Here is a 27,472-nt window from a genome sequence, read left to right as displayed (position 1 = left end):
CATCTAGTCCACATCCTCACACAATGAACAGTTAAAGAAGCTAGCAAAAGATAAAAGTTTTATTAGCTGTATCTTTGAATAGAAAGCTCATTAAATCTACAAAACTAGTACTAAACAGAAATACACACTAAAATGAAAGAGGGCAAAGGCCATGCAGAATGTTTGGCTGTTGTGCAGAGTTTCTGGGGCTGGGTGCTCCTGTGTGACACCACCAGTCTCTGTGCAGGAGATTGGAATTGTTCAGTTCTTAGCCCTTCTGAAAGAGCAGTTGTTTGCGCTCTGGCTTCAGTTCTGTGTGTGTAATTTTTGCTGGTCAAACCACCCAAAAAGTGACAAATGTGTCTTAAGTCTTTAAAATGGGGAGAAAGATTAAAAGAAACTGGAGGGAAGAGTAAGCTAAGTGTAGACACAGTAACAGCTGTGGAAAATACATCATGGACTATTGCAAAGAGACAGGGTATGACCTGAAGGGTATTAAAGAAAATAATGAGTTGAAAATGCAGCCGAGGGGATGAAGTGCAGGCATTAGGAAAAAATGTGTAGTCATTCAGGATGGCAGTGCACTGGGAAAAAATACCTCAAGGACTTGGTGCAGATATCATGAGTGTTCCCAATTTCAAAACAGGTTAGACAGGCATCTGTAAAAAATTACTTGGGCATTCCATTTGCTGCCTGTAGCCTCTTTTTAACCCTAGCTGACAGTGATCACAGATGGGGCAGGCTTCATAATACTTTTATCACAGGAGGGATAAAGATGTCACAGATTGGCTTTATGGACTAGTGATACCCTGTGGGATCAGCAGAATGGTATATTGAATCAATGCAAATTCCAAACTATTGACTACTAGGCACTGACCTCAGACTTTGGAAGCTTAAATATGTTTTGCAATTGCTGTCTGACCTATTTCTTTGTGAACAGGATCAAAGTAAACTCTTTAGTCAAGTGAAAATTTGGGATCATGTTCAGTTCGAGGCAAAAGCTGTGTCAGAACACCAACGCTGGAGCTGCTGAGAAAGATTTAAACTGTTCCTTTCTCATTGTCTGACCTCATGTGGGCAGTATTTCTGTCATGGTATTCTATCCCATGCTTACTTCCTTTTTTTTAGCTGTGATCCAGTTCTGCTTTTGTATTTGCTTCCTTTTGGGGTGGTTTTTAAGGTTTGTTATTTTGTAAAAGGCAGTATTTCCCTTGGAGGAGTTGATGTAGAGTGACTGAAGAGATAAGACTGGGTTTTAGTCAGGAATTGATGAGTTCTGCTTGTCAGTCTGTCTGTGAGCTAAGATCAGCTTGTTCTGTAAAAACATTTTGTCTCTTAGCCACTTGCCGACACCTTCTGTGGCAGAATGTTTTATACAGATTGATACCCTGCTCCCACTCAAGGGCTACTGCTTATCTCACAGTTTTCTTTGCAAATAATAAAAACTTGAACCTTCAGTGTATATCTTTAAGGTGGATTCTGTTACTTCCCTGCAAACATCTGTGGCATTCAGATCATATCTTGCCGTGGGTTATGCTCTGAGTACCTGTGAGGAACGGTTTTATGCAGATAGATGCAAAATGGTAAATGAGCATAGCTAGTGGCTGAAATATTCTACGTCTAAAATTATGTTTTTATTCTCTTCCAGCCATACTATTAGAAGACAGAAATTCCAGTGAGTCTGCCTGGAAGAATAAAATTTCTATATCTGCCCTAAACACTCCAGAGCCAGCAATGATGCATGAGCCTTTAGTTGGCAGCCAGAAAAGGAAAGCAAGGAAAACGAAGATCACGCATCTTGTCCGAACAGCAGATGGGAGAGTTTCACCAGCAGCAGGAACACTGGGTAAGGAAGTGGGAGTTAAAATTTTATTAAAACTAAATGGTTGGAGACGGTTTGAGAGTACAAGCAACTTATCAGGGCAGTGTTTCTAAATTAGCTTGTTTTCATACCTGCTTAGAGTGGTCATTATTTAAAATACAGGTATCAAACCAACTGGGAAATCACTGAATCCATAATGGCCAACTTCTTTTGTTTGAATGACCAAATCTGTCTTTTCTCTAGATACTTCACTCTAAGAACTGTGAGCTGATGCAGAGGGAAATGGAAAATGGTTACCTTTCGTAATTTGTTTCCAGTCCAGCAAAGAAATTACACTGCACCTGGTTATAGTTTGTAAAACTGAATTCCATAGTATGACAGTTAATGCCAGAGTCGTTGTTGGAGTTCTCCAGTAAGATAATCTTTCAGGACTGCTGTATCTAAAGTATACACAAAAGCTCTCTTGCCTGACCTAAAAGATCAAATTCAGTTGAGTGCAAAATCAGTAAACTGCTTTATAAACCTTAGTATTGTGCTTCTGACCCGGTAGCTTGGGTCAGAAGAGGTTGTAGCATGAATCAGATGACACTGGCAGAATCAAAGTCTTAAAGGTAAAGGTTCTGTTAACACCAGGCTAGTCAGCATATCCATAGGCTGCGGTGAATTTATGGGCTGGATCTGCATGCTTAACTTTCTTTCTTTGCAGAGGAGAAGCCAAAAGAGCTGCCACAAAGTACTCTTCAAAAATCATCAAGTGCAGAAACAGATTGCAACAGCGAATGCTCCAGAAACACAGAGACAGAAGAAAACCATAGTATTACGTCAGATATGCCAGCGGTGTCTGCATTTTTTAGCTTAGCTGCTCTGGCAGAAGTAGCAGCCATGGAAAATGTACACAGGTATGGTTTTCTTTTCTTCTTGGTGTTTTAAGTAAATAGTATGTGGCTGACAGCTTGTTCAGAAAGCATGTGAATAGCAGACTGTTTAATTTGGCCTGTGTTTCCTCTTCCACAGCTTTCTATGAATGTGTGCTTTACACCACTTGCTTAGTAGTGTTAAGTCTTCACCTAAATGACAGTGTAATCTATTTAGCAGTCAGTAAAATGATCCTTCTCAGTAAACTTACCTGCCAATTTTTGTATGTAAACAGGTTCATGTGCTCCTTGAGATTGAAAATTATCAGATGCTATTTGTCAGATAATAGCAGATTTAAATAGCTACTGCACTCTGATTTGCATTTTCCAGTGGCCTGAAACCTAAGATGGTGGAGAGAATTTCATACATTTTGAGATGGAGTTTTTATGCTGAACATGGCTGAGGGAAGCTAACTTGTTATTCTTACTCTTTCGCTTTCCTGTGTAGAAGGTAAAGGAGCTACAGAATAGCATGGGGCAGAACAACTCTGGATGATGGAAAGACAGGGTAGTTTGGGTTGGTCCTCTCAGTTGCTGAGTAGGCCATCCATACAGATAAGGTGGAGAATGTGCAGGTTACTGAGGGCTCTTGAATCAGTTCATCATGGTCAGACCTGTGATGGGAGTAAACAAGAAGTCCTCCTTGGCTCTTAATTATCCAGTGTTGTTCTTTCATGGAACTTACTGGCTATGAAACCCCATCCTCTCCTGCAGTGGAAACTCAGTGAGGAATCATTGGGCCAGTTTGAAACCATCACAGCCTCTGCTGGTGCCATTTGACAGGTGGCTGGCTGCCTAAGCAACTCCTCAAGGCAGCAGTACATGAAACCATTCACAGCCGCAGTTAACTGTTCTTCTCCTGGGCCCTATTGATGAACCCAGTCCTTTGTGTTCAGGCTGCATATCAAATGCTCAAAGGCTTTTTAGAGGCTTAGGAGCCCTACAAGAAACAGATCTGCTGGTTCCTCTCTGCAAGAGCTGTTGTCTTGCTTAAGCAGCATTGTGTTGGGTGAGAAGTGATTTCACACTGCAGTCAGCCTGTCTGTCATGATAAGCCTCAAGATGGGACTTGTGGAAGGGCTGTGCTAAGCTCTGCTTTCACTCACACCGTTGTGGTTTCATTGATTGCCATTAACATTGACCAGAGCTGCACAAAAGCAAAAGGATTCACTCTGCTATGGTTTTTCCTCCTTGTTCTTCTAAGAGTTCTTGTCCTCCTCTTGTCTCCGTTGAAGCGAGCTAATGCTTTGCAGAGCTTTGTGCTCGGGTCTTTCTCTTTGAATCCCATCTTTCATCATGTCATTATGTAGCTCGAGCAATGCAGCACCTTCCATAAGGCCGGAAAACACTGGATCAGCAAACATACAGCAACTATTGGAAATGCCAGCTTGTAATCATCCCGAAGGAGGTGAAATGACAACAGGGGAGGACTCTCCCAGCAGAAAGTTAGCCACATCTCTCTCAGACTTGGCAAATGGAAGTCAAAACAGAAACCTAAATCTTATGGGCTAGATGCTTCTCTGTTTTCTGCTCTGTCAACTGTTGTTATCTCTTGCAACTCACTTTATTTGCAAATAGCCAGGAGAAAAGAATTGGAGGTTTGCTTGATGTGTTTCCTCAGTGTCTGAATTTAATTTATTAAGTAGTTTCATAGAGCCTTGGGACATGGAATCCTTCTGGCAGCGTGGTTTTCATTTGAAGTCTTCTGCTTAGCTTTATTTACCTTGTGCGTGCCTTGGTTAAGCACTTGCAAGTCTGAGCTGCATTTTGTGCCAAGGCCACTTCATTGCACTCCATTGTGTGAAGCACATGGGTATCTCTGCTGGGGGTTTCTGCTGGGGGTCTTAGATGGGCCACAGTGAGGGAGAGTGACCTTGGTGTACATAATAATCAGGCCCCAGATTTTCATTGCTACAAAGGACAAATACTGGTACAAAAATAGAACCTCACTTGTGAGAGTACATAACAGGCAGTGACATGCTTAGTGTATGTATTTTAAAAGGCAAGCTGCCAAGGAGGTCTCCCAAGTCAATTTATGGACCATGACTGATGCTGATTTCCAGCACATGAATCTGGCACAGTTTATTTTTATGATACCCTGTGCTGGGGGATCATTTGTAAATTAACATTGCTGTAGTAAGGAAAGAGATACGCTAGGTTAATGTAGTGATAGGTCATGTAACGTGGAGGAATCCCAATGTGCAACTCTGCTGATGAGTATACTTCCATATTGCTTAAAAGCTGGCTATTGACTCGCACTAACATGATCTGTGCCTCTGTGCATTTACCTTCTTTTGCCACAGGGGCTGTGTGCTCTGCTTCTGAGGGCTGCAGCAGCTCCCTTGCAAAATGAGTAACAGCACTTGTGCATGCTTAACTTACTCTTGGGCTGTGCACTTTGCTTTGTGTAGTCACAATACTATCACATCTTGTTTTTTCCTGCCCTTGCATTGTGCTGTAGGTTGTCCTCAGGATACTGTGTTACTGTTGCAGGAACACCTCTGAAAGCACATGTAACCACAGTGTGTGAGCACCTGCAGCAGTGAGCAGCCGCCGTGCCGCAGTGTCGGGTGTTAGACCATGCAGCTGCCACTTCCCCTCCTTTCCGGTCTGGTAACAGCACCTCCCGTGCTCCAAGTATTGATGGGTGGCTTTTCTTTTGTTCTTTTTCAGAAGTCAGAGGGCCACACCTCTCCCACATGATGGACAGCCAAATGAAATGTCTCAGGCTCCAGTGCTTATTTCCTGCGCTGACCAGTGAAGCTCCACTTTATTGTAAAACATTGTGCTTTACCTAATATCCTAGCCTTGTCTTTACCAAGGGAAGCTAGTCAGTCCATATGATGGAACTAGAGACTGCAATAAAGTGCTTATTGCTCTGAGTGGCCCAGAATTCACTGGAAGCCAGATGTTAGCAACTTGGGCCAGGTCCTCAAATTGGAACCCAGTATGTAGGCGGGTGATATTGTCTGTTAAAGAACTGAAATGGAGTGGAATGATCCCAGAGCTTGCTTTCTATTGAAGGCTTTTAAACAGTAAACAGGTGGTTGGTGTGAAAAAGGCTGCCTTTACTGTTAGCTCACACAGCATCTCTTTTACCAACCAGAGAGTACGACAACTAGTTTCATATAATACCTAGTTATTCTAAATGAAAATGAAAAAAAAAAAAAAAAAAAAAACCAACAAAAACACTGACGCACTGCACTAGTTACTATTAGATATTCTTAGTCATTTTTGTACATGAAGATTTAAGTTCTAAGATGGTTTATATTAATAGGTTATGCCTACGTTTATATTGTAGAATGAATTTAAAACCTGTTCCAGAGAACTCAAGGCAGCCTGGACAGATGTACCATTGTTAGCGGTGTTTGGGCAGCCACGAGGTCCAGATGTTCTGCACTTTTATATTTGCCACCGGAGTGGTAGAGTTTACTGGGAAAAGTTCTGACAGGCTACGTTTGGGTTTGTTTCTTTTTAATTTAGCTTTGAATAACCAGGATGATGTGCATTAGAAAAAGGAGTGGTGTATGGAAAAGAAAATACTGCAGATAATTGACTTGTCTTTCATGCCTTGGAGGGTTCCTTTATTTTTGCATAGATATCTGAGCGACTTGGCGAAACTTTCCTGTAAACAAAAAGTACTGCAAATGCGTTTTTCAAAAGTGACCTTAGTATTATTTCACAGTTCTGAAAAACTTAAAACCATGACTTCGATATAGTGTACACCAATACACATACCTTTTACATTTTACAGACACTGGCATTGTTGTAGTTACTATGCACAGTCCAAATCAGCTTCAAAGTTTGTATAAAGGGCCAATTACAGTTTGTGTTGGTAAAGTGGAAAGCTGTATACAGTTAAACTAAAGCTGAAGAGTAGCGTTTGACTGAATTCAGACTACCAAACAGATCCATCTGCCAGTTTCTGTCTCTGCTTATGTTGAATTTTTGTGCTTTGCTCTCATAAATACATCCCAAAAGCAAGCCAAGTGTATCACTTGGCCTGTTACTTTCACTATCCTGACTTACACTATTGTATAACCAAGCATTGATTCCTACCAATAGATGCAAAATGATCACTAGTAATTGATCTAAAGCTACAAATTCAACAGGGTACTTCTTCTATAGCACAAGATGTTTCCCTACTTTTTGCATTGTAGCACAACAATTTACCAAATTGGACTCCAGCAATAATTTTCTATTAGTCTTCGTCATACCGGCTGAACTTTTGATAGTATTAGATTGAGTTTGAAGTTCTTTGAATTAAGTCTTTAAATGATGCGAGTTTACATCATTCTATCAGGCATTCTTATTTATACTTGACTGAATTGATAATGTGTTTTGGGGTTATTTTGTAACTAATTTGATGTAATAGCCATATGGACAGTAACTATTAATGCTTGCTAGGTTTAGCCTTCCTTTGTAGTTAAGTGAAAGTCTCTGGTTCAGTGTCAGGAAACAATATACAATGTACCGCATGAGTTTTAAGAACAGATTAAAGGTCTGACAAAAGGCAGGTAGCTGGGGAAGTGTCACTGAAACAGCACCATCGAGGATGCATGTGTTGAAAGAAGGGAACAACAGAAGAACAACAAAATTTACAAACCAATGAGTCAGTGAAAAGGCTTTTTAAAAAATTCAGGTGAATAAATGTCTAAGAGTCCCTAGAATGCCATTGCAGCCTATGGTGGTATTTTAAATAAGATTTTATTAAAGTTTTATAAGTTATTTTAACAAGACAGGAAAAAACTTAAAACTTGTGGGTCACAGCAGGGTGGCTGTTGGAGTTTTGGACCACTTTATAATTAGCTGAAATCCAAATATGTTACAGTGCAGGCCGTTCACGTTGACAATGGTACTAACTTATTTCTCTAGAAACCTTTAGAGTAGATATATTTTTGTCAGAGCACCCCATCCTTCCTCGATTTAAATTTCAATATTGTTCCTGGAGATATTTCTGTATATTAATGGTACCTTTTTTAAAAGAAACAGAAAATTACTTTTTTCTATATGAATTAATATCTTACTTGATCTGCTTTTCCTTGACTTTCCCTTAGAGAGGGGGTAGGGTTGGGTCAGTTTACTGGATATGACTGTTTTCAGATACTTATAAACCTTTTTGTAGATATGCTTAATTTTTAAGCGATTAGGCACTGAGAGTAGCAGAAATCCTGCAAAGCTTTATAGTTCACTAGGCATTTGCCTTTGTTGGTTCTCTGAGTGATGTCTTGATTTGAGTAGCTAGAATTTTCCCTGAATCTACTAGAAAGGGTATCAGTATTTTCAGGTAACAAAGTCTGTTAGCACAACAAAAAACTTCAGACCAATATCTTACTGTATTGGGGTTGGGTTTTTTCCTTGTTTGTTTTGTTTTAATTTTTATTAATTTCAGCTGCTTTCATTTTGGAAAACCTTATTGCTATTGTGTGTACTTCAGTATACCAGCAAACACTGTTACCTGTTAACACGTTGTCCACGAATGCCTCTAGAGAAGAAATTGTTGCACCTTATGTATATCTCAAGCAAACCAAAATATGATGCTTTTCTGCTTTGTTTATTCTGAATATGTTGTATCATACTTTACTGAACCCATTTTAACTTAGCTAAAGCTATCAATATTTATGCATTTCACATTATTTTCTGGATCTGAACCTGTGTATAAATCTTTCTTTAAAAAAAAAGACAAGCATTTACTGTAGTTGTGCTCTGTGACTTATCCATGGGAGGGGGGAATCTTGTCTCAAGTGTAAAATGCAGTACTGTCCCAGTTTTCCTTGGCTTTTATTTATTAAGTCATCTTTGATATTTCATAGTTCTGAGGCATACAAAATGCATTGTTGTAGCTGAAGCTACACATCTAAGCAGCTGGGAGAAAATTACTGTAATGTCTTCTTAATTGTTCTAGTACTGTATACAAATATGGGAAAAATGTTCTGCAGAACATTTGAGATGCAGATTCTTATCCCCACAGTAGGCTATTTTCCAGGTATTAGACCAATCAATCAAAACTCCATGATCTTACAGGTCTTGTCTGACTAAATGATTCTGAAAACATCTATGGAGATTACTTAGTGCTCTGCTTATGGCAGTAACCACCCCTTGAATGTGCTGTGATTTCAGAAAAGAATATATTTATTTAAGATGACTGAATGCTCTTTTATACTAATACAGTATCCCAAAGTCATGAGCAAGAGACTTCCTGGTAGTTTGGGTTTCTATTTTATAGCATTGGTGCATGACTTTTGAAATTAAAGTGATAAGCATTGTTGGAATGGGGCACAAGAACAAGGGACTGGTAGAAGTGTGTGGATTTGTGGTGTTTAAATTCCAGCTTTGGTCTGTATTATTTGGATGAAAGCTGCCTTTGTAGAACAAGGCTGAAGAGCATTCTGCAGTTTGTATCAAGTAGAGAGTTGTAAGTTATGTCAGTACAAGGGAATGCCTTATAGTTCGGATGCTGTCTTTTGCAACAGGATATTAATTGAAGCAGTTTTAATTTCCACTGCCTGTTTAGCTACTGTACAGATACTGAACCAACTGAAGGCAAGTTATAGACATGGGGCAGCTAAGAGAGCATGGAAGTAAAGCTGTCCTTTATTCTCAGTATGGCAACATTATGGCAACAAAGGGGAATTAGAACAGAATTTAGATTTGTATATGTGTGTGTGTGTGTGTGTGTGTGCACATGTGTGTGCCTGGGTGTGTACATTCTGCAAAAAAATGATGTAGGAAAACCAGAAACATGATGGGTCTACAAGACACTATAATGGATGTCGACCCTTTTGAGTGCACTCCCTTTTTTTTTGAATGCTGAGTCTAATATGGCTACCTCTCCTAAAAGACTACTTTTGTTAACTTCCATTTGCTTTCAGGCTCGATCATGTAATCTTCTTCGCCATTGATATCATTTGTATATTGCTGTGTGCTTTATTTTCCAAGAGCAACATTTATATAGCACAGACACCATAAAGGCTGAATATACAGCGGTAGCCAAACTATGTTGCTGGAGCATTTTTGTTTAACCTCTGCCATAGTCATAGGGGTTGCAGGACATGGCCCGCTAGCTCTGCTTGATTCAGTGAGATCAGTTTCTGTAACAGCAGAAGGTGCAGTGCTCGTGGGGTGGTGGACTTCTGATATTTCCAGAGGTGTCGAGTAAGCCACGTGCTGCTCTTGAAACTTACTCTGGAGTTTACATTTGCAGTCCTGATTTCGCAGGGAAACGTAACTGTGCAACATACGTGTTGTATGCCCTACGTTATCCATTCGATGCTGTTTGTTTGCTGTGCTTGTTTGATAGATTGTAGACCTCCTAGGTAACTCTGCCATGTTTTCCGATACTCATGGCATTCTCCTTACCTTGTACATATTTTCAAACTGTCAACTACAGCTGCCAGGATGCTCAGGCACTTCAGGACACTGAGTGCCATGAACAAGTACATGTTTAGGCTGTGAAAGCGTTGCTTCCTCCCCTGAACTCCCCAAGAAGGCACAGTGAAGTTTATGCTCTCACTGAAGTACTACCATAGTCATTTATATACTCAGTATTTTATAGTGAACTGACAACTTTGAAGAAGCTTATGAGATGGATGTCTATTTTATGTTCCCCCCCTAATTCTTTTATGGCAGAAATCTAGGAAGACTTGACATGAGATCTCCACTCAGCAGCACACCCTAAGCTTAGGCTGGAAACCCTCCCGATCACGGACCACTATGCTCTGGGAGTTAAGCTTGGGCTTGCGTGATGTTCCTGGGGGAGGCACATCATCATCATGACCTAGGGCCTTCATTGAGGTGGAATTTTAAAGCGACTGCAAATAGCTTAACATTTTGTTGAGTTCTTCCAAAGACTTACATTGTAGTTTCTGGGTCTTGGCTGTTAGCATACACCAGCAGACCCGCACTGAACTCCACTGGAAAAACCACGGTTCAGGATACCTAACCAGGCTCCCGAATGTAATGGTCTAGTCTGCTCTTTTCACGTCCACAGCTGAAACCTTGTTTGCCCCTCAGTACTGCTGTCCTCCAGTGAGTGGTTGGGTTTTTGAGGGCAGCAAAAGCAGGAGGGGCATGTATGTGCATGTGCCTGCACGTGTGTGTACATATACATGCACACGTCAGAGTGCAGTGACTTCAGCGTGTACTCTGTACAAGAGCATTCCCATGTTTGCTTATAAAACAACTTGAAGTTTCTCAGATGATAGTTTTCCAACTTCCTTGCTAGATTTTGGTATCTTTCCTTCACATTACACACCATAAGGTGTGAGTTTCAAAAATCACACCTGAAAAAACAGAACCTGTTAATCTGGATGCTACAAAAACCTTCTTTCTCAGCAGTGCTTGCTTTTAATAACCAGTATCTGTTGACAGTTTTAACACAACTGATTTGCTATGATCTTTCTTCTTGGAGCCCAGTCCTTCAACTTCTATTCTCACATGTATTTCCACTGAATTTTGACCTAGTGTTTGGTTTTATTCTCTCCAAAGTTGGGTGTAAACATGCCTTACAATAGTTCATCTCCATCAATGGTGTAACAGAGCTACTGCCTTCTTAGTTGTGTCTAGTTAAGTCAATAAGCACATTTATAGAATGTCATATTTTATTCAAGAACCTCTAATTTGAGATTTTTAAGTGCACATGTTAAGTCATGTGTATAACATGCTAAAGTACATTAAACTGTGATAATGAAACTGAATAAAAATATTTAATAAAATATTTGAAATATTTGATAAGGACCTTTAAATAGATTTCTTCACGTTCATTCTATTTTGGTTATCTAGCGTGTGCCTGTAAACAGTTTCCCATTTAAAACTAATGATTGCAAATAAATACTATTCAAATGGAGCTTCTTTGGTACTTCACCTGCTTTTCCATCAAATGATTGTTTACTTTAACATATGGCTGAGTTAGCAGTATTGCAGAATTTGGTTTTAGCTACAGTATGAACTTGTTGGGGTTTTTTATATTTAAACAAGCTCATTTTCACCTGAAAATGGAAGATGCCAAAACCCAGAGATGGATCCTCAGAACTGTAAGCAGTAGTTTTCTGTCAGATCATCCACTCAGCTTCTACACAATGACTGTGAAGATGTCACTTATTTTGCAAAGAACTTCTGCTCAAGTGTTCTTCCTTACATGTGTCTATACTGGGAGCTTCCATTTTATTGTTTAAAACTTCTGAGCCCGGTTCAGCACTGTTGACATTGTTTAGAAGATCCACAGATCCATTCAAGTGCCCCAGAATTCTTTGGACTTACATGACATGAAGATGGAAATTGTGGGACAAGAGAGAGCCAGGACTCAGTGCAGTTAGGCTTTGGGAGAAAAGTTTGCCTTTTCTTCTGAGCTTTCTAGGTATCTACTTCATGTTTCTGGATTTTGTCTTCTTTGCACAACTGGGAAGCTTGTTTATAGTCAACAAAGATAAACGAGAAGTCATTCCACAGAAGAAGACCTTGCTATGTTTTCAATCTTTGGACATAAGAGAACTTAATTCAGAAATGGTTTCTCTTAGAAGTAAGTATCAAGTGACATCAATGTTTAAACTTAAAGGTAATAGGTTACCACTACTTTGGAAACTTGTTTAAACCAGGAATCTGTTCTGCCCATATATTTTACCCTCTTGGGGCTTGAAAATTAGACTGTTGGGGATCTTCTCTTTTTCTATCCTTGGATGCCTGAAACCTCCTTGATTGCAATGTATTTTTTGATCACAGAAGACCCCATAACAGACTTCATGAAGCCAGTAGACACTGGCTGTTCACGTGGGAGCAGATCTCCTGTCTCTGAATCAAAAGGAGCAGAAGGGAAACCTTTAGGTTTGTGGCTTTTTTTTAACTATGTGCCATTTACTCAGGAAAGAAGAAATGTATGCAATCTTGCAATGCCTTCACTAGGTGTGCATCAGTAGCTCTGCAAAGAAACGCCAGGAATGGAAAAGCTTCAGCCTTTAAGGCCATATAAAGGTCATGGGGAAGGGGAAGGAAAGTTCTGATTCAGTGAGCAAAAAAAGTGGAAAAAATTTTAAGAAATACATGTTCTGTCAATATTGGATGCCCAGTCAGGGACCTTGAAGTCACTATTCACTTTTGTTATTACTAAATTACCTTAAAACAGTCATCTTCATTCCTCAATGCCCCATCTTTTCTCCTCTGCTCTCATTTTGTTCTTCCGACCAAAGACCTGCTGCATTCAGCTAATTCTCAGTGCATCTAGATCGTGTTTGTTACCCAGCTCTCACTCAGGTTGCTTTTTGCAACTGCATTACACTGACTCTTAACTGTCAGGTAAGGTAAATTTCCACTAATACTTCTGGAAAAACACAGGGTGGAAATTCAGGCGATTCAAGCACCATGCTTTGCTAGACACTGGTGTTCTCCCCTCAACAGCATTTGTTTGTTCTTTCTTTGTTCATCCGGCAGTTTTTTAATGTGCAGCTAACCCTGCTTTCAGAGAGACTTTTTGTTCCTACAGTGTGACAGCATGGAGTGAGACACACAGTATACCTGGGCATACAGTAGCCTTGCTGTACACCAGCTCATGGGGCTGTCTATTCTCCAGTAGGACACTAGCACTTTGTAACAAAATACGAGATGCGTTCCTATCTCTGCTGCAAAGTTCTGTTTTGTTTTGTTTTCTGAAATAAAACCTGTAAGATACAACATCTACCTTCTTATCCAGTGTCAGATTCTTTTGTGTGGACTGTTCTTGGCCCAGCAACAGTAAGAAATTGAGCTCTAATACAGTTGTATTTAAAATATACTTGAGATTTCATCAAGGCTTTATTGATTTTTTTCCTGATCACAGAATCATTAGGTGTCCAGCAGAAGTGCGCTGGACTGTGGTGTCGGTGCTGCAAGCCCAGCTGAAACTCTGGTTGAAAATCCAGCCTGTATAAAGTACAAAATACAAAACATGTATTCCATATGGAGCAGCAGTTTAGCTTATTCGTCAGCCTGTGAAGCAAGATGAGCTAATTGAAATAGACTCAAAAATCAAGCTAGCTGAGTCAGAATGACAGGCTTAGCATTGCAGCACACTAAGACAAGGCAGGTGTTGCCATCAAACAACATCCAATTTAAGAGAACAAAGCGGAGTGGAAAGAGAAAACCTGAGCTCCGTCCAATCCAAAAGAAGTTTTTGGAACACATCTTTGGAGTACAAGTTCCACATATGGCCCACCAAAGGCTTCCCAGTTGGAGCAGACCATTAGGCTTCAGTCAGACCAATCTGAGTATCAATTCCCTTCCTTCCAAGGGTGGGTTCCCTTAATACCTGGTCAGCACCACTGTACCACTTTTAGGAGTTAAGGAGACTTTGGAAGTCTGTCAGTCCCTATCTGTCAGAGTTTAGGATTCTTGGTTTTGGTGTCAGTGTTGAGTAATAGTTGCTTTTGTAATGGCTCTGGAGTTCATGTGTTTTCGGTCTTGCAAAAGCAGTGTCATTGATTCAGGCATGCCATTGTCATTGGCATCGGTCAGAGTGATGTCATTTGAAGCAGATTCACTGTGCATCTCTCTCTTGACAGACAGACTGCTCCCTGTTACGTTCTGAGATGGTTGTCTGGTTTGGGACTCCCAGCTGTGGTGTTTGTCACGAAGCCGGGCTCTGGCAGGGAGAGATTCTTTAGCTACAACTCTCTCCTCTTCTGAATGGCAAAAAGTTTGTTAATGCCTCAACAGCTTTGTGTGGGATCTGTTCTTTGCTGCAGCTGCTTAGATAGATTTCTGTAATACAAAATGAAACAAACCCAGCTGGGAACTCGATGGTGAAGTTGGACTTTCATGAGCTTCCAGGTTTCAGTAGGCAGCACAGAGATTGACAGGTTGTGGCAACAAGGCTGTGTTTCCTTTTGTTTGGAAGAGCAGTGTTTTCTAACGGAAGTAAGGTGGCAGGGAAATTACCATCACAGCAGATGGACAATTCATTGTCTTCAAGAGGTTCCAGTTTCAAGGGCCAGGTTTGCCAAGCAGTCTAAAATAAAGCAGAAATTGCAGTTGAAATCTGTGGCTTGGAATGGATGCTGTGTTTTGCTTCAGTGACTGTAGCAATAACTTTTCATTTAGAAGTAATGTGTGAGCTGCTCAAGGGGTGATGCCATTCTAAACCATCCCATTCACTCCTAGATGACAGATGTATTTGGCACATGGTGCAAGTGTTGCTAATGAGTGCTTCCCTGCAAGTACATCATAAATAATATCAAGTGCTCATCATTATTTTAATCAGTATTTAAGAAAATTCTTCTTGCTGTCTTCAGAAAATACACTGTGCTTGGCTGGCACAGGGCATAGTTTTACCCTGGAAAGTAATGGAGGGAAGCATTTGCTCTGTGACTGTTTAATCTTGGTACATAATTTTTTCCAAACATGTTTGCTAGTAACTGTAGTGTACCACATTTAGGACATAGCTAATTGAGCTCTGGGATGTTTCGAAGTGAAGGTATCTACTTACTTCCCATGCAGAAATCCATGCCAGCAAGGAAATCTCTTAGTGATGAAGGGTTGCATTTTTGAAATAACTAATTTATGACGGTTTTTCTCATGATGCATTTCCTGGGTGAGAACCTTGAAAACAGCGTAATACACAAGAGTCAGTATAAAACCAGTAGCTTCGTATTCACGGATTCTGTTAATCTGCAACTAGTTTAAAGAACCTAGGCAAAAAAACAGATGTGTGCTGTTCCACTTGGACACAGTGGTTTCTCTAGCTAATGGCCAAGAGTTGCCAGCAGGGATTTAAAAGCATCTTTAATGATGAGATAAAAATGTATTCTTAAATAGAAATGTCTGGACTTTTAGACCACTCAGAAGATACTCAGTGTGCTCTGCAAGATGAGCAATTTTTGTGTAGATTTGATTAATAAAACCACAAACACAGCTATTTCAACAATCTTCAGATAAATAGAAAATGGCAAATGTAGTTTTTTGGATGCTGTGAGTTGCCTCAGACCTAGATGGGAGTCCCTTAGCAGCACTGGCCTGTCACACTTGACTGCTTGTGGGAGGATGTGGTGGCATGGCTGGAATGTGCATCTGTATTCAGCATTAAACCACCATCCCATAAATCTCAGCTGCTGGAAATCTGTTTCCATCAAGATACAAGGGACATAAACAGCATAAAGCTGTTTAAAAATCACAACTTGTTGGGTTTTCCACTTTTGTCAAATCTGCTGCCCCACTGCAAAATGCTTTGTATGTGGTAGAGATGGATCTTTTCCTTGGATCTTTTCCTTGGTTTTCTTTATGTTGCAGGAAGTTGGGAACAAGCTTCACTTGCCAGTCTTTCACCTTGCTTTTCAGTCATCTTGCCTTTCTCGCCTCTCTTTTTTGAGAGGCTGAACACTTGGTAGACATCAGTAGCAAAACATCCCACAGATTTTCAGTAGGATGGACAGTATCCCACACCTTCCCAAGCTACTGCATAACTCTGAAAAACCCACAGCGTTTTTTTAATTAGTATTTTAACAACAATTTTCCTGAGCCATGGCTGTGTGTCAAACACAGCTTCTGCAAAAAGATAGGCACAGGGAGGTGGGATCCTGCTGGGAAGTTGATAGAGCAGCAAAGCTGGGCTCCCCAGGCCGTTCTTGAACCCCAGCTCTCTGTAGGAAAGCCCACCAGCACCAGAGCCAGGCATCCAGCAGGTTTTTGAAACCTTATAAATTATTTCCTTTTCCTAACAGTTTGTTGTGAGAATAGATTCACCGTTTTTGGGAAATTGGCCTGGTTCATTTTTTATTGCATGGCTTAAATTCACTTTTTTTTCTAAAAGCCAAACCAAACCCCCTTCAGCACTGCATATTAGACTACAACGTTCACATGAACTCATGCTAAGCCTTAACTTGCAAAATAAAACTCTTACCACATTTCTAAATTTCTTTATTAGAGGGGGAAATGACAATCCCCAGACAATTACACTTTTTTCTCCATAATTACTGAAGAAATCTTCAGATCAAATAAACACAATATTGGCTTTTCCAGTTACCTTGCTCATACGGCCTCACCTAAGGCAACAAGCACACGTGGGGGAAGCCTGTGGGATCAGACATGCAGCATTATGGCTTTCCCTCCGGAGAAAGCACCCTGGCCATTGGGAAGCTGTGCAGCAGCCCCACTGCATCCAAAGGGATGGGATAGGGATGCCAGCTGACAGATGCTGCAGACAGCTGCAGCCCAAGTTGCACCTGCAGGACTCACATAGCCAAGGGCTCTTGCCCTGCATGTTTGTCAGTTCGTAAAATGTTGCTTTTTATTTCTGTGTCTTTCACCTGCTGGTGTTTGAAAGCTGTTCTAGGCACTTTGCATGAGAGAGATCATGTTGGGAGAGCAGCTCCCTGCGGGTTTGAGTTGTTGCAGTCAGAGATTGGCAGTGGAAGCACTGGATACTTGCTGTTGTAAACTTCATCCATCTCCTTGAAATACTGTTGTGGTGGTTTTCTCAAGGCTCTGTGCACAGGGCGTAATTGCTGATGCAAAGACATTTTTATCCTCTTGTTATTGTTACTGAACACTGCTTTCATCAAGAAACAGGAATTGAGGAAGGATGCCACAGACTTTCACAATTAAATCTGTCACTAGATAGTCTTTTTTCACCCATGTGAAATTTATAAATGGGGGGGGGGGGGTTAACTCAGGGTGCAGACAAGCCTATAAGGAAAGACCAGCACCTCCATAAATCAAGTTCTGCATTTTCTGCTTGTGTTTCTATGGTGAGAGTGGGTCAGCAAGTTGCTGAAGTAATTGCTTACTGCAGAAATGGTGAGCAGATGGATTCCCACTGCCATCCGTAGGTGAGCGTGGCCGACCACTGCACCTGCTGCTGTTTGTTCACTTCCTTTCACTCCTTGCAGGTTGACTGCTGTTATGTTGCTGCATTAATTGTGCACCATAAGCCACCTGAGAGGAGCTGGGAGTGGGAGGTCAGCTTTGGGCACTCGTGTTAGAAATGCAGCGTCACACATCATCATCGCAGTAGTGTTGCAATTTCCTAAAGGTCTTTTGTCTTGATGTTTGTGAGTGCCTGTTTTAAAATGGCCCAGGCTCCAAGTTTGACTTTTTTTTCTTTTTTTTCTTTGTTTTCCTCTTTTTTTTTTCTTTGTTTTCTTCTTTTTTTTTTTTTCGAAACAGAGTCATGTTTCATGTAAACCACATAATTTCTTTGGGCTACTTGTAGCAGATTTTAAAAACCAGCTGCTCTTTGATTGCCCAACCCCTGCAATCCATGGGCAAGAACCAGCAAAGGATATTTAAAAGAGTCAGTGGTTCTTGTCAGTGTGGAGATTTCTTGTTGGTTACCAACTTTTCAGCAGATCAGTCCACATTTTTCAAGATTGAAAAAGGCTGAAGGAAAGCTTTCTGTGACAGCTTTTGAAAGTCAGGGTGAATATTCCTGTGTGTTCTTCTTGGTTTGCTGCTCCCCATTTTTATCTTTTTTAAGGGTGACTGTATAAATAGACAGGGTTTTGGTGGTGTGTGAGGAAGGTGTAAGCTGACTCTTAATAGGATGTCTGAAGTGCTTGTGTGTGTTCCTGGACAAACAGCAAGCTAAGGCAGAAAACCAAACAGCCAGACAGGATATTAAACACATCCTGGGTTGTGGCAGGATGAGATCTTGGCAGGATTTGCTTGGTGCAGAGTCACAGGGCCAAAAGGGACTTGGAGACATCAGCTAGAGAATTTCCATGGCAGGTTAAGCTATACTTAGCACAGACCTGACAGGTGGATGGGTGGGTGTTGAACTTGTCCTTAAAAGCCTCTAATAGTGGAGAATCAACCATTTCCCATGCTGTTTTTTCCAGTGTTTGACTGTCTTTTTGAGGGTGGTTTATTCCCCCAGTGCCTAAGTACAAAATTTTAGGGTATAGGAGACAAAAACAGTGTCCTCTAATGGCATTAGATAGAGGAGCATTTTAACTGTTTTTATAAATGCAACTTTAGAAATAATGGTCAGATAAAATCTGAGACAAGATTTTCAAGGAGCACCAACCCAACTTTGCTCACCACAGGACTCCTCCATGCCTTTGAAACCCTCTTTCCTCGAATGATGTGTCAGGTTGATGGTTAATAGCCATATCAGAGAGGTTCAAAGAGACCTTTCTCTTCATGCTGTGTTTTCTATCCAGTAGTTGCCTTCAATTTTTTTTTTTTTTTCCAGAGTTCAGACAGTGAAAAAACAGAAAACCAAACCAAAAAATCCCTAGCCCCAAACCAACCCAGCGTGCCAGCCTTTTTCCTTGGTACCCTTTTCAAATACTACAAGGCCATCAGTAAAGCCATATTACGAGGAGGAAACCAAAGGAGAACAGCATCCATTTCGTTAGGCAGTGCTTGTGCCAGCCACAGCAAGAGGCTGGAGAGCCAGCAGGGGCCAGAGCCTGCCCTTAGCCTACAGCTGTCCTCTCTCCGCTGCCTCCTGCCTTGGAAACAAGCCTTTTTCCTGATTATCCTCTGCTGGGATGCTGCTAGCAAGGCATCACCTGTGCTTGCAGCAGGACCCCTGCCTGGGGTCTGATCCAGCGTCTCCCTGGAAGACATGGGAAAAGCTGCGTGCAATGGTGTTGGCAGTGCAGGGACCGGGACATCCCCGGGTCTCTGCTTTGAGACAGAGACCCTTGGCTGTGCCTGCAATCCTCTCTCCAGCTCCAAACTAGGACTAGTGGAATAATTCTGAAACGCTTAGGAGACTAATGGAGCAAGGCCAGTGTGCTGCAAGAGCTGTGCACTCCCCTGCTGCCTGTGCATCAGTTTACCTGGGGCAATGCCACAGTTTATTGAGGAGTCTCTGAGGGACAGACCATGCTGAGAGCCCATTACTGCAAATAGGCATCTAATGGGGAAGCGAAGGGGAGAGCACATACTGCAGGCTGGGCAGTTGCCTTCATTTTCTGTCTGTTCTGGCTTGTCAGGAGGCTCTCTGCCTGGACTTCTGGTCACTGTGCCTGCTGCCAGGGCAGGGGTTTGCTGTACTCACCAGAAGTTGCAGGCTTGCAAGAAATGGTTTGGCAAACTTCTAATACTCTAGTGGTCCAGGCACTGGGCAAAGATCACCCCAGGCACACTGGCATGGGCTGGGACCCTTCTCCAGGCCCACCAGCCCTGCTCTTCTGCGTCGCCACACAAAGCTGGAGGTGGGGAAGGCAATGGCAAAGCCCCCGGCTTGGGCAGCATTAGTGCCTCCTGCATTGCCTGGCACCCCTTGTAGCCCCACACAGCCACAGTTGTGGCCAGTGGCACTGCCCAGGGCTGCTGAGGCTGCTGGGGTGCTCCAAGCACCGGCCCTGCACAGCCAGGGCTCTGTGGTCTCACAGGGAACAGCTGCAGGTGGTGGCAGAGGAGGCGTTCAGTGCCCATTGTTTGCTGTGGTGCCCCAAGGCCCCATTGAGCTGCTCCATGTGGTGGTACAGAGCTGGGCACTGACACCCAGGGAGTCACAGCAAAGCAGCAAGGGACTGGGTGCTGTGTTGAAGAGCTGAAACAAGTGGTACAACAGGACACAAAACAGAGGCTTCCTATGGATGCTTGCTCCAGGTGACATCTGGCCCCAGTTATGGGCATGGGTATAGCAAGGAGCTTGGATGGATGGGGGACCCAGGTCTGTTCAGTTCCAGTATGAGCCTTTGATGAAATCCCATGCCAACTGTGTGCTGACCAAAAACTGACTTTTAAGGGCAGTATTGAGAGAGAAAATATTAATGGCTAAAAAGGAAAGGGGGGCAACAGAGCAGTTTAGAAAATGCAATTCCCTCAACAGCTTTGTTTTTGGAAGAACTGTCACTATAAAAGGGGAAACCAAGCTTGTGGGAGGGATGAAATTATTTTCCCCAAGCCCAATAATCAACCTGGCAAGGATGGCTTAGTGCTAGGAGTTTTTGCTCCTGTTGTCACACACAAACTGTGAAACAGGTGGATGCCTATCAGGCTGCACTTCGGTTGTGAATTAACCAGCATATTCAGTAGTCCTCAGCTTTCACCATCAATATAATCTTTAGTGATGCCTGGAGAAGGAAAAGTGTTTTCTTCCATGTTTCACAGTTTCTCTCCTGCTCTGATAGACTCTTAATCCCTCGTGCTGCCCCTGATTTTCTCAGTGCTGCTCTCCTCTGGGAACCCTATCTGGAATAAGCAAAACCAGGTTACAGTGGAGACAAAAGTGACAAAAAAAAGTTGCACTTCGCAGCAGATCAACCAGATCATGATTTCCAAATTACACCCTGTTACTCAGTAGTGAAAAACCACAAGAGCAGCCAGTACAGATGACTATTCAGCTGATTTTATAGTGTAATTTCTTCTCACTTAAAATTTGTACTTCTTTTTTTCCCTTCTTCTGAGCATAGCAAGGTGCTTCCCACATTTTCCCTGCTGTTGAGTATCAGCAAGTGCTTTGAGTTTTGTAGAGCTGCAGAGGAATTACAGAATTGAAAAGTAACACTGATCCTGTTACCCTTGCATGCACAAAATTCTTAGCAAAATACAAAAATAAAAGTCATTTCTCTTGTGTTGTGCTTGCTCGGTGTATGTCAAAAGCAAAGCGAAGTCTAAGGGCATAAATAAGGTGAAGTGATGCTCTAAGGTGGTGGTGCAGGGACTGAAGTGACTGAGTTTTAAGCAGTGTCCCTACACAGTGTCTTTCCTGATACAGGCAGAAGAATTTACATCATGCACCATAAAGCTCAGCTTCCAGCTTTTGTGTGCACCCCTCTTCTTGTGGTACTTTCCTGCCTGCTCCCAGTGGGTACCTGGATGAGACAAAGAAGGATACCTGCTGCTTGGATAGCTAAGATTGTATCTGAGTTCACATGAAATACCAATCAGGAACTTTGTAGCTTTACTGTTTTGTAATCAGAGGTGCAGAGGGCAATGCTAAATTCAGCAAGGATGTATTTGCCTGGTGGAGTGCACATGGTAGGTGTGCTCATAGGTACTAGCCATCCTTCCTTCTCTAACACTGCAAATACATCCTGTTCCATCGGGGCATCCTTCTTTCAAATACCTATTTTTAAGCTCCCCTATCAAAATGTCATAATTATTAGGGGAAACTTTATTTACTGCCACACTTCTCTTGACACATTTTGTGCTTTATCAAAGATGGCTTTTGTTGAGTGTGTGCTGTGTGCTTTTGGTCAGATGTTGGAGCTTCCACTGGGGGTTGTTTCTGCCAGTGGCATGTCCCTGGCTGGGAGGTCCAGGGGAGCAGAGTGGTCACTTGTGCAGGTGGGACCATGCTGAGTCCCACGGGCCAGATCCTGGTTTGGCAGGTTGTCAGGAAATGAGGCAGGCTGTGGGGAATACCCTCAGCACTGGTACTTGAGGCAGAGCAACTGCATATTAGGGTGTGATCTCTGATTTGGGAAGAGGCTTCTAGAAACTCCCATGGCAGGGAGTGTGTTAAATGACATCTGTGTCATCAACAAAAGTGGTGTAGCATCTCATGTTAGCAGCCAGGATTGGGCTGAGAACAAAGTGATCTTGCTTACAAGAGGGGCCTTGTCCCTCCATCCCTGTTTTCAGGAGGAAATCCGTTGGAAAGGGTGCCTGTCTGCATGTGTGTGCTCCCACTTTGCCTTTGTCAGTGGACCCCAAGACACAAACAGGGAGCACACTGGAAAAGGGAGGCACAAAAGGCACCCTGGGCCTTGCCAGGTCCTCACGGTGCTCCTTGCGAATGTCTCTCCCTTCCTCATCCCCTGCTGGCAGCTTGGGCTTGGCTCTTGGGCAGCAGCAACAGACAGCGCTCTGCTCCCTGCCCTCTGTGGGGAGCACGAGGCTCAAATAGCCCAGTTGGAGATTTGACCAAAATGTGTTAAGAGCATTTCCTCAAATAGTTTTAATTTTAATAAGTCATATTTAGTAGCCTTAAGGACACTGGCTATGTGAGAGGAAAGGGTTATGTCCTGAAAACAAAGTTGGATGCATGGGTGCTGTGTGAAAGGCTGCTGAGAACTTGGTGTGGGGTGAGAGGCATCACATCTTCCTTAAGACAGAGGAGCCGTTGCCATGTGGTTGAAAAACGTGGCAGAGCTGACAGGAGAGAAGCACTTTGACTGAGAAATGTTCTTTTAGATTAAACAACAAAACTCTGCATGCACATACAGACTAGATCTTCATAACGCGGCAGGCTTTGACAGTGTACTGCAGCATTATTGCTATTTATAATCGACAATTACTAACACTATAATCCAGTAAACTTAGTGGTAGCAATTACAGCAACATAAATAGCAATCCAGATGACTAAAGGCATTGCTGTCAATGCAGGTGGCAGCTATAGCATTAGAAAAAGAAGCTGGAGGGAAGATATCAGGACTCAATATGTGAGCTTGGGTCTGCTAGTCTTTTATATACCATTTTTAATATACTTCCTGAAATGAAGCTTCAGAAAGGTACACTGCCTCTTTAAAATTAGTCTAGGAACTACAGGTAGTTCACATTATTTTTAAAATAATAAATCTCTATATATATCTATATTAAAATATATATGTATACATAAGTTGGCTAGCCTACCTTGTGGAAAGGCTGCAGCTAAACTAAGTCTGAGCTAATATTGTATTACCATGGTCTTCTGGTTTGTAGATAGCCCTTCCTTATTAGATGAGGTTCTGTTCTTGCTCCACAGAAGGTGCCTGTGTATATAACTCCTTTGTATTGCTTTCTGCAGAGTCCCTTATATATTTCTTACTACTAATGCTGTGTAGAAAAGGAAATCCAGAGATTTTACTACTGATAATTAACCATATAATGGCCATTAGCAAAATAAAGATTTAGTTGTTTGGGAAACAGATTATTTATATTGTGTATGGTTTATTGCCTGATAACTTGTTTGGTGACTGGATATTCTTTTCCTTCTCCTGGTCCTTTTCTGCTTTTTCCAGCTATGGTGTTTACTCCTCACTTTGATTATCTAGCAGGCAATAAAGTATATTGTATGTTTTGAAGCCAAGTGGTGTGCTCCTTACTCGTGCACCGTGGGGAGCAGCTGTCGGTGTTGGGAGCCGGGGCTGCTGCGGGGCAGGAGGCAGCTCTCCAGCGTGGCTGGCACCTCTCCAGCTGGAGCAGCCAGGGCCCAGGCGGGTACCAGGACAACAACCTGGCAGTTCCTGCTCAAAGGAGGCAGCTGCAGCCAGGAGCCGTCATAGCCCTGCTTCCTCGGCGGTCCCTAAGGACATGAGGAGACTGTGTGGACACAGAAGAGTCACTGCATGTCTTCTGAACTCATAACCACCCTTTTTACTTCTCTGGCATTATCAGCAGTGGCAGTGGCAAGTACTGTCACTGTCACTGGCAGCTTCTGGCTCTCTCGACAGCCTTATGCTGCTGGGGTTTCACCCCGAGGAATGGACATGGGCAGAGCTCTGTGCTCATGCCAGGCGCAGGTCCTGTAACAGCAGGGGCACTCTGTGCTTTCCTGCACACAAGGCAATGCCTCCTCCATCCCCAGCAGCTACACAGGCAGGCAGCGTGTGCTGAAACACTCCAGGCAGCACACTCACACACGTGTCAAACAGCCCAGACATACCTGGTCTGCTTGTTGGGGGCTGCATCACTTTGGTTTGCTTTGCTTTGAATGGGGAGCCAAGTTCTGCACAGCAGTTCCTCCCTCCTGACACCTGGGGGACTTTTTTCTGTGGTTCGAAAATTTCACTGCCAGATGCAACTGGTGGGAGTGCACCTTTGGTTGTGTTTGCAGGAGCACATCCTTCTCTGCTGCATTCCTTCCTCAGCCTGGCCACTCAGAGGCCACCTGTCACCTCCCAAGGGGACACAGAGCATCCTCCCTGCTTTGCGCTCCCCTCAGCAGCCCTTGTGCAGCACGAGGGGCTGCAGGCAGGCCACTCACCCAAAAGCTGCTCTTCTCCAGGAGCCAGGATGTGGGTGCATGGCCCCGCTGCACTCAGGGGACAGGGGGAGCAGAGTAAACTCACCTCCCACTAAAGCTCCTAAACAGCAAACAGCTTTGGCATCTGGGGAAATGAAGCTGCTAAAAATCTCAGCCTTTATCAGTCAACATCATTTTCTGGTGTCTGTTTTGCCCCATTCCACCTTGAAGCAAAAGGTGAAATGGTGGCACTGCTTGTGCAGAAAAGGTTCCCAAAAAGCAGTAAAAACCTCTCATTTGTAAGTCAAAACAGAATTTTTTTGTTTCAGTTCTGACGTTCGCATATTTTGCTGGTTTTTGCATGGGTGTATGTGTGCATGCTATATATAAGTACACCTTAGTCCATCCTTACTAGTAATTTAAAATTATGGAATTATTCCCTGGGTACTGGTGCTCTAGATGGTGGCATTTGTGATCACAACAGTATTTTTACAGTTTTGCATTTGTGCAGCCCTGCTGGAGCTCCTGCCTGAGCTCCTCTGGTCCCTGCACGATAAGCTGGCTTTCTTGGAGAGAGGGGACAGGCACAGGCTGCTGCACATGACCCCTTGCAAAGTACAAACCCCCAGTTTGGTCCTCTATCATCTGTACCTCTCCTGCTGGGAAAAAAAAAATGTGCCTTTTTTTGTGTTAATGTAAGTATCTAGGGATTTTTTTTAATTTTTTTTTTTTTTGCATCAGCAGAGAAGATGAACCAGAGACTTGCATCCAGGAAATGCCTGGCTTCATCTTGCTGTGCTTGCATGGGGGAAAAAGATCATTCCCATTTCTAAGCTGTGGGGCTTCTGCCTTGGACCTTGACTCCCCCCCCAAATACTGTTCTTGTGTCCTCAGATGCCTGTGCCAGGAATTGGCCTTATTTGCACATCCCATGGAGAAATTAGTTGGTGAAGTAGGCAGCAGCAAAGCTGGTGGCTCTGAGTGGGTACAGCAGCCCACAACATCTATATTCAGCAACTAATAAGTACTGGAGAAGTCTCAACTATGAAGCATATTTTATATGCATGTGTCTATATTGTATATTTTTTCCTTTTTAAAATTGCTTATTATGGCATATTTGTGATTGACAGTTTGGGCGGGCGGTTCTTTTCCACAGTGCAAATTGGAACTCAGAGGTTTTCTTGCCAGCACAAGTGAGATGTACAAAAAGAAGGGCTGCTGCAGGTACTTGGGGAGGTTAATGCCTTCCTGTCCAGGTTAGTCCAGCTGGCAATCACAGGGGCTGTTCATACAAACAAAATGAACCTTGTGTTTGTGCTGGGCCTGGTGTCCTCAGAGGAAGCCCTGGGCAGCAGATGCTCACAGGTTTGTGGAGGGAAGGCTTGGGTGTGCTCTGGGCCCCTCCAGAGCTGTGGTTTGTCAAACCCCACATCTTCAGCCACAGACTGGTGCTTTTCTGTCATTTGTTTCACCATTTGGTGACCAGTTTGAACCAGCTTGCCAAAGCCAAGGTCTTGCACCCCAGAGAACTAAGAAACGCTTTCAACCTGATTGAAGGCTGACAAATGGTGGTGAGGAGCTTCGTGGTTTGGGTGAAAGCAGAGTGAGTCAGAGAATGACCCACAAGGCTGTCCCAACTCAGTGGAATCGGCAAACAGCGTTGGTTGTCAGCTCAGTGGTCTCAGGACGTGTGACTGGCAGGGTTAGGGAGAGGTGCTTCAATTAAACCAACTGCTTTGGGGCAAAAAATGGGCACTGTTTCATCCTGGGGCTCAACTGTGTGAACATCCTCACAGCTCGTGGGTTTCCATCTGCTGCACAGGGGCTGGGTTGACAAGACCCTTGAGGCAGGGACCTGCACCTGTGGCTCATTGCTGACCAGCCAGGCCCCTCTTTGAGCAGCCAGATCCTCCAGGGTGGTTGGTGCTGAAATGCTTGCACTGAAGGGAAGCTTCGAATTGGTGTAATTTTAAATAAATAAATAAACAAATAAAGCTGGGCACCATGAGCGATTTGGGGCAGGAATCATCATTATCCTCCTCCTCCCCCTTACTGCACATCATCAGCTTCCTCTTCGTTTAGATAGATTTGAAGACACACTTGGGCTGGCACTTAATTGCTTGTCATAAGGACAATTAAATTAATTAAAAGCCTGATACTGCAAGGCACAGAGAGGAGCCCTCAGTGTCACTGGTGCTCATAGATGTAAAACCTCAGCCAAAGTGTTCCACCTTTTCTGGTCCTAATTTCTCCCTAGCTAACCAGAAGGGGGTTTTTTTGCTAATATGTCTCACTCGCTGTACTTCCTTGAGCTTCCTATGCTATAAATGGTTGATACATAGTCTGTTCTGATGGCACACCATGAGATTTAAAATGCCATGAGAGAGGAAATTTGCCTGCAAACTTTCAGCAATTCTTTTTTATTCAGACAGAGTTGGGGAAAGGAAAACCAAATGCAAATATTCTCAGTGCCAACCTTCCCTTGGAAAGGAAATCTTGTACCAGCCTGGGAAGAGGGTTTTTCTCCCAGGATCTCCAGCAGTTGTACACAGCAGGAGGGATGGAGAGCTCTGCAGTGTCTTACTGTGCTTATGCTGCTTTTAGTTAATGAGTTTTAACTCTGCCAGCCTCCCAGGGCATGTCAGCAAGTCATGACCTGGTGGCAGCAGCACGCTGGTACTCATCTCTCCTGTCATCTCTCCTGGTGTCCCTGTTCCTCAGAGGCCAGTTTTGGCCCATACCACTTCTCCACCATCCACCCAGAGATCTGTAATTTGCACAGGAAGGCAGAGTTGCCTCCCACCCAGAGCCCATGAATCAGTTTGCCAGGGGTCTGGAGCACCCCTGTGTGAAAGCAGAGTGACAGAAACCCAGCCCTCTGCCGGGAGCCCTGGGCTTATTATGGCCTGCACGTCTCCTTGTCCAACAGTGAGCTGCTGGTCCTTCAGT

General features: G+C 43.0%; 1 protein-coding gene across 6 annotated transcripts in view; it reads left to right on the top strand.

Annotated features, from left to right (window-relative positions):
* BBX (BBX high mobility group box domain containing) overlaps positions 1-11,612 on the top strand; it is a 140,598-nt gene extending 128,986 nt beyond the window's left edge. For all 6 annotated transcript variants that reach the window (XM_082277967.1, XM_082277966.1, XM_082277965.1 and 3 more), the window contains 3 exons: positions 1,628-1,825; positions 2,508-2,700; positions 5,389-11,612. In XM_082277967.1, the coding sequence (XP_082134093.1) occupies positions 1,628-1,825; positions 2,508-2,700; positions 5,389-5,476 (479 nt within the window). In that variant the 3' untranslated portion in view covers positions 5,477-11,612. The remainder of the gene's footprint in view (positions 1-1,627; positions 1,826-2,507; positions 2,701-5,388) is intronic.
* Positions 11,613-27,472: the final 15,860 nt, after the last annotated feature.

This window comes from Coloeus monedula (genome assembly GCF_965178545.1).
Source record: "Coloeus monedula genome assembly, chromosome: 3".
Taxonomy (NCBI): Eukaryota; Metazoa; Chordata; class Aves; order Passeriformes; family Corvidae; genus Coloeus; species Coloeus monedula.
The sequence above is the reverse complement of the archived record's forward strand: the minus strand, read 5'-3'. Positions and strand labels throughout refer to the sequence as shown.